This window comes from Passer montanus, unplaced genomic scaffold, assembly GCF_014805655.1.
Source record: "Passer montanus isolate IOZ18808 unplaced genomic scaffold, ASM1480565v1 scaffold62, whole genome shotgun sequence".
In the NCBI taxonomy this organism is placed as follows: Eukaryota; Metazoa; Chordata; class Aves; order Passeriformes; family Passeridae; genus Passer; species Passer montanus.
In genome coordinates, this window is record NW_024371260.1 from 2,476,209 (window position 1) to 2,493,317 (window position 17,109).

General features: G+C 43.0%; 1 protein-coding gene across 1 annotated transcript in view; it reads left to right on the forward strand.

The window, feature by feature from the left end:
- The first annotated feature begins 562 nt into the window (after positions 1-562).
- Positions 563-17,109, forward strand: part of PLCH2 (phospholipase C eta 2) — a 75,508-nt gene continuing 58,961 nt past the window's right edge. Inside the window, exons 1-2 of the mRNA XM_039727785.1 lie at positions 563-667; positions 9,073-9,559. Of these exons, the coding sequence (XP_039583719.1) occupies positions 9,448-9,559 (112 nt within the window). The 5' untranslated portion in view covers positions 563-667; positions 9,073-9,447. The remainder of the gene's footprint in view (positions 668-9,072; positions 9,560-17,109) is intronic.

The following is a 17,109-nucleotide window of genomic DNA, read 5'->3' on the forward strand; positions in this document are numbered from 1 at the left end:
TCAGAAAGCCACCATTATCTCTTGAAACGTAGCTGTTGTGTTTTTAATTACGTTTTTGAAAGCCAAGTTTCTTGATCTCCATGCCATGCTTCCCTGCCTTTCCTTCCAACAGACCCGACAGGGGAACGAGCTGCTTCGCTGACGTTACCACAAGGAAGTCCAAAATGTAAAAAAACCTCGCTGCTCAGCAATGATTAACTTTTCCTCCCACAGGCTACTTGTCTGTGCATCATAAAAATCTGATTTTGCCTCTGCAGACCTGTTAGGAGACAAGAGGTTCGGAGCGCAGCTTTCCAGCAGGGCACCGGGCAGATGTTTCACTTTCCAACCTGAAGAACAGGTTCTGCGGATGCAAAGGGAACGAAACGTCTGCTCGGCACTGTTACCACCCTCCGACTCCTCTTGCCTCCTCCCACTTTGAACTTGTTACCCTGGAGCTGAACTGTTTGAACAGGGGCTGTAAAGCTGCTTTGTGATCGGAGCCCTCGACATGTGAAAGCGGGGCGGGATTTCGCTGCAGACTCCGCCGCTCCCTCCCTCCCTCCCTCCATCCATCCCTCCATCCATCCCTCCCTCCTTCCGGTTTTGTCCCGGGTATGAAGGTTGGACGCTCCGCGCACAGGAGCCGGGACAGCCCTTCTGCACTGCCCGGCCCGGACAGACAAAGGTGTGTGCGGCGTTTGCTTTCTGCTTTCTCTTGCAGCCATCGCTGTGCTGTACTTTTAACACTTTTTCTCGCTCTTAGAAACAAGGTTTGTAACACACTTGCCCAGGAGCGTGCACAGCCTTATAGCTGTAATCGAATTTGCTACTGCTTTTGGTCTTCTTTTTGAAGGAAGGGGGAAAATGGAAAGAGCATCATGTCTAATGTTTGTTTTATTTTATCATGTTTTCTCTTGTTCATGAAAATGTTCAGGAACCTTGGAATTCTATTAATCCTAAATTTTTAGATTCTCTGAGCTTGTAGGGATGAAGCAAACTACATTTGTGATTCAAGTTTAGACTTTTCTAACTGGACAACTGCTTTTTTTTTTTTTTTTTTTTTTTTTAACGAAAGACTACTGCATTCATTCTGAACTGATAACCTGAGCCTTGAGCTTTCCCAGGTGTACAGAGCCAAAATGAAAACTGACTTGGATAAGAGAGGTTGGATGTAAAATAAACTTCAGGTATTTAAATAAAATACCAGTTTAGCAACAGAACGTGGCTGATTCTGTGACTGAACAGCCAAGTCTTAACTTGGGAAGAAAGACATACACAACACTTTGAAGAGTTATTCATGTTTTTATTCTTGAAAATTTTTAAATTAAAAAAACCCAACAAAACAAAACTCATTCTTTTTGACTATAGATAAATAATTTTCAGTTCTTTCCTGGCATAAAAATGTGGGTGATAATTGCAGAGATGTGGCAAATAACAAGGATGGCTGCATTGCTGGGGCTGTGTATGCTCCAAACGCCTCAGGCTTCAGGGTTCAGATGTAGGTCTTAAATATACCCTGAATCCTCAGGGTGATAATTTCTAGAATCGTGTTCTGTTTCGTGGTAGAGATAGGTTGCCTGCTATAAAATAAAACTGAAGTAGAGTAAGAGTCACTGCTGACTGTGATTGGTTTGAGGTAGGAAATTGATGCCATGTTCAGAATGGAGCTCAAAGTGGTGAGAGAATGTGGTGAAAGTTTTGTCTACTGTGAGAGATTTTTCTGTCCTTACTGGGGGTGCAAAACTGTGCTGGGGAGAATTCCTTCTTACTCAGAGAGATGAGTGTGAGAAACTGTTCAGTGCAAGTGAGGGGAGGTCAGCGGGTGCCGAGGACACTGAGTTATCTGAATAAGGCTGGGTGGTGTCAGAGTCACGGTGTTCTGGTGGCCTCAGGACTGCTGTGGGGACAGGGAGAAATGTTAACTTGGCTCTGGGCTCTTCAGCAGGAGCACTGCCTGGCACAGCTCTCTGCTTTGGGCACTGAGGGTTTACTACAGAGAGCACAGGCCGTGGGCAGATACAGAAATATTTGTCATGGAAGAGCTGTTAACTGTGGGCTTTTTTATTCAATAAACAATATTTCACCAGAACTGCTTCTTTTTCATAATATAAACCTGTATAACTGAATCTTGAAACACTCAGGGCTCCCTGATCTTATATTTAATGACTCTGTTGGCAAGATGAGCTCCTATAATGCAGCGTATTTTGGTTATTCCCAGCCAAAGAACAAGTTTATTCTGGCTTTGCAAAAAAGGATGATAACATTCCAGTTTATAGCCAAGCTCCTTCTACATTGTCTGAAAAGTCTTTTGTTTTCATTCATAATTTCTGTAATTTTTCTGAATTAAAAACTACTCCATACTTAAAGTGGCTGAGAGTAGCTTAGTGCAGGAATAACGGAGCAATGAAATATATGGTGTGCAAGGCTTTTCTAAAATCCTGTACTCAGAGTTTCAAAACAAAACAACCTCACTTTGGTTTTGAAATGAATGGTACAGAGCCCTCAGTCCCTAAATATAGCTCAAAGGGACAACATACTTGTGAATATCACTGGAATTTGTTCTTGTTAATTTGTCCAGAGCTGAGAAAATTACTGTATAAATGAATTTGAACGGGTTAGAGGATGAGGCTGAAGAGATTTTTCAGCAAAGATAGTCCTGCAGTTACTAAGGATAATTTGAATTTACTGCAATACAATTTTCATGCACCCAGATATCTCAGTTCTACATTAGTTATCTTTAAAATGACCCACTTCTTCCCATTATAAGCTTAAATTGATCTGATCTTAATATTGAAATAGATTCTCCAGTGTTATACCTGAATCTTCCTTCACTTCCACTGTCTTGACCTCATTTGTGAGCTCACCTCTGCTTCCACTGTTCCCTCTGGCCTTGCTGGATGATGGCAAACCTCGTGTCCACCCCTTGTGACAATTCCTGTTGGCAGCTGTGACTTGAGCAGTAGGTGCTGGCCATGCATCCAGGCTCAGCTGGCAGAGAAGGAAAGCCCTGCATGACATGAGCCAAGCTCTGTTCTGAGGGGACAGCCATCCATGGCCACTGTGTGCAGCCCCTCAGCCCAGATTTTGCTGCAAGTCACTGAAACTCTGGTCTCCACGTTACTGCTTGGGGCACAGACTCTAAATCTGTAGGGAATTTCCAAACTTTTGATTCATTGTTTAATCTGCCTTCACTTTGTGGGGGTGGAGCAGTTCCCCTCAGCACACGTAGGTGCACAGCAGAGTCATTGGACAGGTACCTGCACACTGCAGGCTGTGACAAACCTTCACACATGCTGAGACAAAGTTCTCAGCTTCCTTCCTCTTCGCTATCTGGCAGACTGCACACGAGACTGTGCAGTCCTGAGAGAAAGGCTGGCTGCAGACATCAAGACAAGCATAACCCGAGTGAGGATTTCGGATCCATTTGCATCACAAATACAGCACGAAACTCGAGAGACTGATTTTGGTGTACCTGGTTCTGATCTTGTATTGTTCATCACAGCCTCGCTTGTTTCCATTTAATTAGGGAATGGCTCCTGTAGGATCTTCTGACATCTTAATAGTTGTCAGGGAGCTCTGGATTGCCTCAGACATAACAGGGGAGATCAGGTGGGAAGGTGAGGGATCTTTCCATGTTAACATTCCTTGGAGAGATTGAAAGTGCTGCACAAGCTCTGTAGTTCCCATTCCCTGAGGTGTTTGCCAAGGGCCGTTAGGTAGAAACTTAAAACAGCACTTTTTGTGCTCAGTCTGGTGTGCAGAGGATGTCTCCTCTTAGCTCTCCTTGCAGGATTAGTTACTGTAAGGTAACTTAAGGTCCTCCCTGCCTCTTCTCCCCTTCAACATAACCCACCTACAGCTTGTTATTCCAGATTTCCTACTGCCCTTAGATGCTGGAATGGATTCTCTGGAAGTTTTCTCTGCCCTTAACTGAAAACATGTAATTTGTATTTTATTTAATAATAATAAAAAAACCCAAACACCAAAAAAAACAACAACAAAAAACAACTAAGGAATGGAGCCTGAGGAAACAATGGCAGCTGCAATTGAGGTGCCTGGAAGAGGTTCTATAGCCTGCAGAGGAGAACCTCAAGAACACAACTTTGGGATGAGTTATAATGGCATTATTTAGTGGGATTGCTGCAAGGACTACGTGAAATATTTTCTATTTAAATAACTTAACAGGTTTTTGTCTCCTACAGTGTAAAGTGACCTATCCCACTTCTTCCCCTCCTGTGAGTTTAGACTGAGATGAGGTTATTGAAGTAATGTTATTTATTGACTAACCAAGTACTAAAGTCCATGATAAGGTGGAGAGCAAAGCAGAGCTGTACTTTGAAACTTATTGGATCAGGCCCTAAAGACTTGCTGCCTTGTAATTCCCATGTGTGCACGTCACTGCCCTGTGTTTGACAAAATGAGGATGGATTGAGTGGTTCCCAGACCCATTCCTGCTAATAGAGAAGGAGACCTATAATTGAAATTGGTTTAGATATTTGGCAAAAAAAAAACCCAAAAAAAACCCAACCAAACAACAACAACAAACCCTGCAGTGTCCTCTTGAAGTTGCCAAGCACAAGCATGTTTTTCGTGTTTGCAATATTCTCTTAGTGTCTGTCTGCCTGTGCTTGGGCTCTTGTGTTTGGCCCTACCAGGCATCCTCAGGAGAAAGCTGATGTCTGCCACTGACTTGTGAAAGGTGACAAGTTGCCGCCTTTTCTCTAACTCCCCCAGTATAAATTAATCCTTAATATCCAAGAGATTCATCAGTGCAGCACTAAGCTGCTGTACAGAATTCAAGCAGTCTGATTAAAGACATTATTCTTAAAAGAAATTCCTGCTCATTTACATGAAATTGAAGAAAAAATTATTTAAAAAAAATCAGACTTCTGGAGGGTGACCAAGGCTGCCAGCACAATTGGCAGCATGAACAATTGGAATGATAGATCTGATTACAAGTGGCATTGGAGCCCATAGTCTATCTCTCCTCAGTATGACTCACAAATTCCCAAATGCAGCAGAACTTTTCCAGCAGTCCTCACTTTCTGTCTCCTAACAAGGAGATCTTCCTTCCTCATTTCTTCTCTGAGGCTTTTTGTTTTTTGTGGTCTAGAGTATGAAACTTTTATTTTCAAAGTTCTTTTGAGCCAAGTTATTGGATGAGATCTAGAACTTTGCTTAATTAGTTCCTTTTGCCTCCTAATAGAAATTGCCAGTTCTCCCTTGCTAATACAAAATGCAAATTTTCTTCAGAAGCAAGAGGCTGCTGTGTTTCCATTGTCACTTCAGACAGGTCTGGGAACTGGCTGGTGACAGGGAATGATGGTGAAACTGAGAGGGGTTTTGGCAATTCAGGATAAATAGGGCAGGGGATTACAAACAAGTCTATCCCTATAGAGAAAAATTGTCACAAATTTCACATTTTGTTTCATAAAGTAAATGCTAAAGTCGTGTGACGTGGTTCATACAAACCTGAGATAAATAATTTGGATTTAATAACAAGTCTGCTGACTTGCATAAGGAATATTCAGTTACATCATTCAACAAAAATGCAGCTCCAGCTCAGGCTGTAAGGGGTGGGTGAGGAAAAGCTGACAAATGTTGAGTGCTCCTTTTAAGTGGGATGTTCTGGGTGAAGGTGAACACAGCAGCCTGCCAGGAAGGAATCCTGATGTCCTCTTGTGCCATTTCTGCACTTTCTCCTTTTAACAGAGGAGACTTAAGTGGCATGTCTCTGTTGTGAGTGTGCCCGGTCCCTTGGGAAGAGGAATGCGGGATCACACCCTAAGGTGTGGGCTCAGCCCTGGTTCCAGCCTGGAGCAGCCTCCTCTCCTCTCCTCTCCTCTCCTTTTTTTCCCTGGCTGTCCTGGCGTGTCTGGGCGTGCAGGTTACCTCCGTGCAATTCCCTGCTGAATGCAGCTGCATTCCTTCAAATGAGCAGCGTGTCAGAGGCAACCACACTGCAGCTTAAAAGCAAATCCCAGCTCTCACATTTAAATTCTTTAAAGTATTAGGGTTTTTTTTTTCCCTCCCATTTGATGGCGCTTTGATCTTTTATCCATTGATCTGCTTCCTGATCAAACTATTCAGGTTTAAGTGATGGCTTGGTTTTTGTGTGTTTCATCCATGGTATCAGTGTATCTGTCCTGGGAGGATATCAGAGCTTGTCTGAGCTCTGTGGATGCCACACAAAACCTTCCCGAACAAAAGCAGGTCTTGTGGGGTTAAGCTTTAAATACTACAGTATATAAAAATGGCTAGAGAATTGTTAATGGTGTACACAGCTTTTATTGTCTGTAAGTGATACAGATCCTGCCTCAAGGGTTTAAGTCCTTTATTCCAAGGGAATACAGGACCTCACACAATAACCTTAGGTAGGGCTCAGCCTGAGCAGACAGTTTAAATCTTGTTCGTGTGGTCTGAACAGATACAGTTGCTCTCTTTTGGCTGTTTGGTGTTTTCTGCCAGTGAGCAGTGCTGTTCTCAGACCCACCGTGGTTCCTGCTGTAACAGAGGTGAGGTGTTTCCAGACAGTGCAACTGATATTTTCCATCATCCAACCTTCACTACAGATTTGCCAGGAAAGCCAACTGAGCTTCTTTCCTTTACTTTAATAGGAAATCTGCCCCCGAATGTTGTTCTGAGATACCAATCTGCATTTTTAGGGATCCATTGTGTACTTTTCCATTGGTTGCGTAGGATTTGTGGGGGTTGGTTTGGGAAGAGGGGCTTGGCTTTTATTTTTTACCAGCACAGGTATGCTGAAGGGAGGGAGGGGAGGAATGGAACTCTGAGGACCTGTAGGAAGCTTCAAAAGGTGGGACTGAGTGCAGGAAGAACAATTTTGCATGGGAAGTGAAGACATTCAGAGATCAGCTGCCTCAAAGTAGCTTCACTTTCAGATCATAACAAAGCACAAAGAACATGAATTTGACATAACTCGAGACAATAAAATATTTAACAAGCCACATCAATGTGAAGCTCAGCTGCTTTCACTGGAATGATGCTGCTCTGGCACCAGCAGGAGCACCCGTGCCCATTCAGTCTTCCTCGCCCTCATGGACTTGTTCTTTGGCGTCTAATTAGTCACACTGATTGAACTTCCTCCAAAGGAAATGGCCTGTCAAATAAGCCCTGAAGCAAAGAGGTGAGAGAGTCAGCAAAGCACCTACCCACCGGTTCAGCTTTCTGCAAAGGAAATGGGCTGATCTTGTCTTGGTGTTAGAGCAGTTCCTCTGTCCTGTGAGCCTGGGACCCCTGGATTCATCCCAGGGTGAAACAGTCAGTGCACAGGTACCAGAAATGGCACTTGGTGGCTAGTGGTTACAAAAGTGTGGTCAGGAGTTGCCCAGATGACCAAGCAGATGATAACTGAGGCAGTGCTGGCATCTGCAGTACCTGCCCAGAGTGTGCAATTGAGCAGCTCCAGAAATGCTGCTGGGTGCAGTTTTGGCTTTTTCTCTGGACAAGTTGATTTACATCCTGACATACCTTCTAACTTTGAGCTTCATTCTAAATAAAACAAGTCAGCTCTGTATGTGTAAGTGTATTTCTGGTATAGATTCAAGGATTAACCTAGAGGAAAAAAAACCCCCAAACCAACATTTATTTTGGGATGCACAAAATGAATACATGAAATGTATTAAATGAATAGAGGGAAATGTATGGATTGATTTTGCTCAGTCTAAAGCAGAATGCTAGCTCTGTATTCTTTTACCTAATTATGTATATGCCAGGGAATAATGAAGGGATACAATTACAGGGATAGGTGACAGCATGTACAAGAATGAGTGTATGGGGGGCACAGGATATATTTTTGATAATCTATTATCTTCCTCCCCTCTCAATCCAGTCAGCTTTTGAAATCTACCCTAAGTTTATAATTTGGGGTTTGATTTCTCCATGTGTGCTCTGTAATAAAGATATTATTTGCCAAATGAATGCCACTCTCTGAGATGTCCATAACAATTGCAGAGCCACAGGATGCCCTGTGAGATATTTCCCATTTAAATGTGGAAACAAATGATTGTAATGATGCTGATTTTTACAGGATAATTATTGCCAAGCACTGCTGTCCCTTAGATGAAGTTGCCATGCATTTGGCTCCACATAAGGGTGTTCCTGTGTTACTTCACTGACTGATGCTCCCTCTGAACAGAGGAATTTTTAACAGCATGAGAATGGAGAAGGTGGGGCTTGGTGAAAAGATAATGGCAGGGAGGAAGTGACTTCCCAAAGAAGCTGAATGAGGGACCAAACACAAGGAGAGAGGTACAGCTTCAAACAGGCACATGCTCTAGCAGGGCATTCTCTTACTCATTTTTTGCTACAAATGTCTCAAACCCCCTCCTCTATTTCTAATCACTTTAATTAATAGTGAGCTTCATTGCCCTCTCTCTTTAAAATAATGTCAAACTGGATCTGTGCTTTCACAACAAAACATGTTAGGGCAATGTTTCAGAGCTCAACTTGTAATTACAAACTGAAGGAGACTCCCAGAGATTCAAACAGTTACCAGCACTAGGTAGGATCCCAGCTTTCTGTCTGGTGTGATTGCTGTTTTGGAGGGAGCCTCTCTGACCTTCTTTCTCTGGGGAAGGTGTCCACTGAAAGCTTTGGAAAGGTGAGTCTTCTGTATCCAGTGGGCAGAAGATGGGTAAGGAAAGGGAAAGGGAATGCCAGACAATGACAGATACAGGATGGAGACAGCTGACAGCAGGTAAGAGGAGCAAAGAGCTTCAAGGGTTGGAGATGGAAATGAATGAGGGAGCCATCATCAGGCAGAGTCCTTTGGGAATGCACCCAATACCTTCACTTGTTGTGCAGAATGAAGTGTATGTGTACATATCATATCTCTGTGTGTTTGTGTGTATGGAATAATTAACCCCAGCATGAGTGCTTTGGCTTCTGGAGAAGTTGCTGCTGGCAAAAATGGAGCTTTGTCTGTGGAAAATCCTGGGGTGAGGGAAGGAAGAGTTGGTGCCTTCTGTCTGCTGAGGTCAGTGCATTGCACATCACCTAAGTGTGTTCCTGTGGTAAATATCTCACAGTTAAAGTAACTTGCACTGTTTTAAAAAATGTCTTCTCCAGGGCAGCCACATGCAAGAAACACTGGGAAGATCCACGGAATGTTTGTAACTCCTCTGCTCCTGGGAAGGTTCCTCACATCCATCCTGTCAAGACTGAGCTCTGTGGTTCTTTCTCCACACTGATACTGCAAATCCTGTTGTTCAATGAGTGGAATATGTGTCAAAAGAATTAAACCAGGACAGTCTCCTGAATGTGGAATTCCAGAGAAGGCACTCACTGGCACTTCCAAAGCAAGCAAAGCAGCAACATCCTGAAATTGTTACTTTTTCTGGGATATTTTCATTGCTTGACTGAAACTTTCTGCCGATATCTGCGCTGAAGTGCTTTGTTTGACTTGGAACAAGCACTGTTGCTAGGCTGTTCTGGAAGCTTGAGATGGCTCTGACTTCTCCAAAATCTCTAGCAGGGGATTTGACACAGAGAGAAGAATCCATTCTCCATGAGGGAAACTGCTGCCACTTCCTCTCTGCAAACATCCTCACAGTAGGTGAGTGGAAGGTGCCATCCTTTCATCTCACAGTATGGTATTGAAAATGCATTCTCTTCTTTTTCTGCAAATTTACTTTTATTGTATTGATATTCCGTATGGGACAGCTAGTTTTCCTTAAATTTGAGGGAACTGTGCTTGTATATTCCTCAGTCCCTTTTTTCCTGTGTAGTTGGTATTGTGACTACAGTTTGGGTAAATGTATTAAAAAATCCCCAAAACAACCATTGCCCTGTACACTGAGGATAACTTTGAATCAATCTTTCTTCTGTCTTTGCTTGTGCAGTCTGTGAGATTTCAGTCGTGTGAACAGACCTTCATGTGCAGAATTTGTAAAACTTGTAAAAAAATGTAGATGAGTATCCTGGGATGAGACTGTCAAAAGATTGCAACTTTTTTCCTTGATCCTTTCCAGTGCTTCTGGAAAATGTTTCTTGAAGTTGATGAGACTGGGATTTATAGTGCCTCAGGTTGTGGCTCTGTGCCATGGAGTTGTCTGAACTGAGCTGGGAGATGCAGAGCTCAAAGAATAACTATTGTTGGCTGTTGCTCTTTTTTCAGTGTTGACAGCTCGAGCAGGGGAAAATGAGCTCTTCTCTTAGGAAGCTCTGGAGATTACAGATGTGATTGTGCACATCAAGTGTAGACTGGAGATTGGGTAGGAGGGAGGGAATTGTGTAACTGATGTCTGTGGCAGATGAATCTGTGCTATGGGAGACATCTGAGGGAGGAAGGCCTGGTGTTTTTTGCATTTAAAATAAATAATAAAAAGATTATTTAGCTTAATATTTAAATCAAAACTTCATTTATTCAACACAGGACTCATTTGCTTGAAATGCATTTAATTTACTGCCTACAATCATGAAGTAGACGGCACTGAAAGTTTTGGCTGGGTTTTCACAGGACATAATTTTGTAATTTTGGTTAAATATCCAACAATTGTGAGATCAATTTCGCTTTCTGTTGGCTTACAATTTGTGCTGATAAGTATATTTTTTACTAGCTGAATATATTTATATTGTAGGTGTACTAAAAATAGCCTGTCAGTGAAATAATTAATCCATGCTTGATTGACATTATCCTAGTTCTTATCTTTCTTACACATTTACTGGTGTTACTTTTCCTAGTAGAGCCATCAAGCCATTATCATTGTCTCAGTGTGCTTTGCAAGGAGTTTGAAAAAGGAAAGTGCAGAAATTCAGATGTGAAATGGGTGTATTGCATAATTTGTGTGTTCTGGCACTACAGAAGTGAGGTGATCTATTCCAGTTATTTCTATATCACACAAACGACTGTTAGGGAACTCATTTTTTATTTGTAGGCTGATGACTCTGGGTGTCCATGACATATTGCTGTACATGAAGCCATGTCAGTGTGCAAACATAGGACAAAGTGCAAAGAAAAGGCAGAAATAGCTGGAGGGAGAGAAAGTCTGCATTGTGCCTGGGCAGCACTTCCAGCATTCCAACACAAGTGGGTCTGGACCTGAACAAAAGCTGGTCTGGGCTCAGGAATCCCTCTGCAGGCTGGTTCAGAACACCCACTTGTGCCTGGCCTTGACTCCCTCTTTAACTCTTTCCATGCCTCTGTTGAAATGCAGCTCTGATCTGGTTTTGCCTCTGCGCTGTGACAGACACAGAGCCACCTGCACAGCTGTGACAGTGACAGTGACAGTGACAGTGACAGTGACAGTGACAGTGACAGTGCTGAGCTGCTGCCTGGAGCACCCTGTGCCTTCAGAAATAACATTTCAGCTTTGTCAGGCCCAGCCTGCCAAATGCAGCGCTTCTCTTTTCATGTTTGGGTGAGTTTATCTGCCAGAAAACTTAGGAAGGGAGTGAGCTCGAGTTAAACCACTGGTTGCAATTACTCCATTAAGTTAATTAAATGCCCCTCAACTGATCCCTTGGCCCCTCAGTATCACAGTTACCCACAATCTCCTGTGATTACTCATCTTCAGTGGCTTGGAGCTCCTGGCACTTTTGTGCAGCTTTCTGATGTTTCATCAGCTGAGACACTTTTCAAAACCTGTTGCTTTTTTTGCAGCAAAATCTCCACTTTTCTGTGTAGGCTGTACATGGATGAGGAAGCAGATTGCTGTGTAGAAAGGAAATCTGAGTGGAATGCAATTAACTTTTACTTAATTTGGTTATATATAATGCCATTAGTCCTTATTACAGCAGCACTGGGAGAGTCCAAAATCAAGAAGGGATATGGCAAATTCAGTAATCCTCTATTTTTCAAATATGCTCTGGCATGTCTAGACTCACTTTTCCCTTGTAATCTGATGAAAGAGTGTTGTGCACAGACATGCAAAATCCTGTTTGCTGAGATATGTGGTACATCAGATTAGCCTGGAGAAGCACTTGAGCTGCCCTTCAGCTGGGGCTCCAACATCTGCCTGGCTGTGAGCAGCTGCTGGCATGGCAGGGCTTGGGCTGGGGCATCTCCTGAGCTCCCTTCCAACCCAGAGCACTCCGTGGCACAAACTGAGCTGAAGGACAGGCAGACAGGTGACATTTTGTGAATTGGCACCAGCTGTCTGACAGGACCTTCAATTAGAGTTAGATTTCTGTGAAACTGCCCAGTTTCACTGGTTTTGCAGCTAAAAAATAAAATGTGACCTGATGCTGCAGTTCTGCTTGTTCTGCATGCACAAGGGAGTGAGGGAAGGATGGGACCTGGCTTGGGTTTGGGTTTTGTTGGTGCAGTTTGAATCCAATCCGAACAGACACCCTGTTATCCCTGTAATGAATGAGCTCAAACATGTCACTCCCCTCACTTTGGTGTGGCACAGACAGTGGTGTACACAATTGTGACACCAAATCCTGAAGGTTTTGCACAGTCTGAGCTGAGAGTTGTGTTTTCAACACCTTTTTTCCTTTCTGAATGGAGGACAAGGCTGTAGTGTAACGAACACTGAGAGCTGCTGTTTGTCCTCCCTTTTGCTGCAGAGGCAGAAATGCACAAGTGAGGTTTGCAGAATGCACAATTGTTTCCTTTGTTGGCAGTGTCAGCTTATACTAATTTATGTTAATGTTGTAATGAAGATATGAACCTAAGGACACAATACTGGATTGCTCAGCAGATCCAGATTCTAATTCTGATTCTGTTACTGCCTTCTTGTTTGGCTCTTTTTGTAATTTCATTTCATCCTTATGTTGTCTCTTATTCTGATTGTAAATGGGAGCTGCTGTTCCTGCACAACAGACACTTCTCAGTCATGTTTAGGTCTTTTTTTATGTGTTCTGAAATACAAATAATAATAATGTCCAACCTCAGCAATTCAGAACTGAAATAACTCTGGTAAGATCTAGAGAGTGGCAATAGTGGGTGCTGATATCAGCTGCTTGGGAACTATTCTGCAACATGCAATCTGTAGACCACAAAGGAGTCTGAACCTGGAGGTTTTTAATCTTGGGTGGTGCTGGCCTGGAGTAGATCTGAGGACTGATCAGGAGCAGTGACACTGAATTTTCATTTTGTGAAAAAGGCTGGTTTTGGACATCCAGGCTCATGTAGAATTCTTTAATACTGTTCAAGTCTTAGAAGGAAAATTGTTTGAAAGCATTCAGTCTTTGAGAATGTTTATGTCACATTAAGAAATGACAAAATTATAAGAAAATGTCCCTTTCTGTGAAGCAGAGTGCATTGTAAAGGATGAGGAAATGTCTTGGGGTCACTGCAGGCAGAGGTAACCTTGGCTGGGGCTCAGCACCCAAGGGCAGCTCTCAGCTCTGTCCATTCATTCACACTCCCTAAACACATCTCCTGCAGCTGATGGAGGGCAGGGATTTGGGAATCATGTGTGGCACAAGGTACCTGGAGGATGCCTGGCTCCTTGCTGCCAGCAAAGGGCTGAGGAGGAGGCTCAGGCTCAGGAGTCCAGAATGAAGCACTGGAGCCCAGGACCTTGAACTTCACTATGACTAAGTATCTTGTCTTTCAGCTGATGTGACTCAGATTCCTTTTTCCTGTCTTTGAGGAATGTATATTTGTTTCCTCAATGATTTTAGTTTCAATCAAGTGACCACTTCAAGCCTTGCCATTTAGCCCATATGGATTCAACAGGTAATGAAAATCTCTAAGACTTCCTAGATTAATTTATTTATCTTTTTTTTGGGGCTGGGATTTTTGTTTGCCTGTGTTTTTGGTAAAGTGCATTGTAATGTAGTTTTTGGAGGCTCTGTGCCAAGATGCCTAAAGGTGTTTAGTCTCCTAACTCCTATTCAGGCTCAGACATTCCTGCTGCAATCTCTTGGAAGGCAGGAGCCTAAATACCAATGAATTGACACCTGCTGTGGAGCAGGGAGCAATCTGCCTTTTCTCCAGCTCACACAGCCTCTGCCCTTGGTGGTGATTTTGTTTTAAAATCAGGAAATGCTAATAACCACCTGTCTTTGTCTCCGTGGAGGTTTGTTAGGATAAAGGTTGTAAATCTGACACGAAAAGCAACGGGCACCACAAAGGTGCTTCTGACAAAGCTCTGCTTTGTTGCTCCTTCTCTGTGGTCTGTAGGAATATTGCAGTTTGGCCTCACCTTTCTTTGCTCTGTGCTAGTGAATCATGAGGCTGTAATAAAAAGGGGAGCGTTACCTGGATACTCAATTTATGTAGCAGCTCTGCTTTTCCTGTAAAAGTTAACTGGGGAAAAGGAGATTAAGGGCACTGACTGAACTCTGTTGCAGAATCAGTGGGGGTTTTTTTCTGGATTAGAAACTGAATCACCTGAATGTTACCGTCTGTTTCTTCTTTCTTCTCCTCTGCCCCCCAAAGCCTTCCTGCCCTATGTGATACATCTGCTTCTGCCTGTGAGGATTTTGGATGTGTGTAGTGGGAAAAGGGGCAAACCCATCCCCGGTTCAGGACAGCGCTGATCCAAGGGCTGTACCGCTGTTGCCATCTGCTGGGTGAGCTTGTGCTCGGTCTCACAGCCTCCATCCTGCCAGAACCCAGCGCTGGGACCTTCCAGCTGCCTCACAACCACCTGAGTTCCTGGACCTTTTGTACCTGGCATCCCTTGAGGGTTATTAGCTACTACTTGTAACCGCTGCTCCTTGCAAGGCAGAGTGAGAGTTCTTGATAGAGACAGGGAAGTTACCCTGGTTTGATCCTAATAACAGTGAAATAGGTAAAAATCATGCTCAGTCAGATGGCTGGAATAAATGCAGCATGTTTAGAGGTAGTTAACCAACTTCTGGATTGACTGAACCAGTGCTGGAGCAATTAAAAACTAGGTCTTGATAATGCTGCGAGAGGAAAAATATGTTCCTTTCATTCATTCATGTGAGTGCTCAGCCTGTGTGTTGTCAGGGATGGGAGGGGTGGAAATCCAATATTGTTTAACAAAGTGCAACGATATTGGCATTATCTGTGGGAAGTTCTGGAGATGCTGCCATTAGCTGTGAATAAGCCTGTCACTCAAAGCCACTCACAGGGATGCTGCTCTGAGGCTCTGTAAACAACAGCTCAGTCTCTCCTTCTTACACTTGCTCACAAGCAAATTATTTGTATCTGCTGGTAGTTCTGGTAAACTTAACCCCCCTGAAAGTCACCAAATGCAGTACAGCCAAGTGACTACTAGCCTGTGTGCCTTACAGCATGGCTGGCTTTGGGTTTGCACAATTTTGGCAAATTGTGTCTTAAAATCTCGGCTGTGATACTGTGAACCTCCCTGGTTTTTGGTGTTACTCACCTCCCCAAACATTTCAATGCTCTTCATCTCCAAGGAGTTTTTATTTATCTTCACATCAGAATCTTATCTGTCAGTTTGATCTGAGGTTAAATGCTTCATCAGAGAGAGGAATGCTTTGTTTCTTGAGAGAACAAATAACTCCAGTTGTCTTCTGAAGCAAACCGTAGTGGTTTTCTACACTTATCAAACTATGAGGAACCACTTGAAGTGTGGCTGATGCCATCTCTCAGGCAAATCCAGGATCCTTCAGCTGCACTGCTGGCTCTGTAGAGAAGAAATGAGAATATTCTTGAACTCATGATCTCAGACGTACAAACCATGAGTTAAACCTGTGTAACCACTGTGAAGAGAAGCTGTTCTGTTATGGTCCTTTTATGCTGAAAATGCTCTGCACACAATAGAAGAGCTGTGAATAGTTTAGAGAAGTGTGAGTGAGATTGTTTCTGACAATATCAGAACCACTGATATTTCCCTGAAGTAATATTCTTGTTCCCTGCTGAAATGCTGAAGTTCCAGGCAATTGGCTCCGTGAAGAAGACAAAAGATTTTAAACCTGTTTAGAGACTGTTTTAATCCCCTTAACTGGTGTCTCTCTTACTGAAGTGAAAGGGGGGATGTTGATTCCCAGCAGGACAGCAGGATTTGTGACTGGATCTAAGGAAGAAAAAGCTTGAGGTTGTGTCACAGTGAATGAACTGTGTGTTGACATAGGCAGGTATTTAGAATGTGTGGGGCCATCAGTGAAAGTCAGAGGAAAGTCATTCCAAGGAAGCACCAGGCAGGTCTTTGGAACAGTGGCAGATACAGCAGCTGGGTTGCTGTCAAGATAATGCTCAAAAATCAAGAAATACAATTTAATGAAAGTTCAAAATGCTCATTTGCTAGAATTAAGTATGAAAATAGAAATATGTCAGAAGCACCAGCATTCAGATCCACGATTGCAGAACAGGTTTTGTCCTCATTTACCAGCAGAAAAAAGGAAGAGATGGACTACAAAGTGCTGTTTGAAGTAGGGGGGAAGAAAGGTCTGTGCTTAATCCTGCATGCTGTTCTCTGGAGGAAAATGGTTAGTGAGGAAAATCTAGTTAATTTGACTCGTTTTTCTCATAGACCTCTAAGTAAAAATTTGCATCAGAGAGGTTTTACTGTGGGCAGGGATTAAAAGGTTAAAATTCTCTCAAGAGATGCAAATATCTACAGAGTTTTATATATACATACATACATACATGTATACATATATTCATATATTTATATATATGTAATAGTTCTCCCAGGAAAACACTAAACTTGGGGAAACCTTTGCAGACCTGGCTGAATGTGGAACTGGCTATAGGGTGGCGTTACTGAACTGTGTTTCTTTTTTAGAACAGGTGGTGAGAAAGTGAAGAAAGATCATTTGTTGTTGCCTAACTGAAAATTCACTGCAGAAGAATGAACAGGATTCTGTTTTGTTACGTTGAAAATTTAAGTGTCTGAGGATGGTGGTATACACAGGTGCATCCACATTTCATTCTTCTAGCAGCAGTGAATTGGGTTTAATTGCAAACAATTCTGTTCAGTTTTGGATATTCAGGGTTAGAGGTATTAAATGTTGTACCTGAAGAAGCAACAAGCATTAGTTGGTGGAGAATAAATCCCTATTAGAGACCTCTGTGAGTTTTAGAAGCTGTAGGGACTGAGGAACAAATTTGTGACCCTAAGTCCCTCTGGCATAATTAAACTCGTGTGGTTGTGGGAGATCATGGCTGTGGTGGTGTCTGACTGGAGTGCCCAGTTAAGCAGTGGAAGAGAAAAGCAGAGAAAACCTTGAAAGAAGAAACATGAGCATTTAACAGCTGGCAGAGAGTCCCCTGTT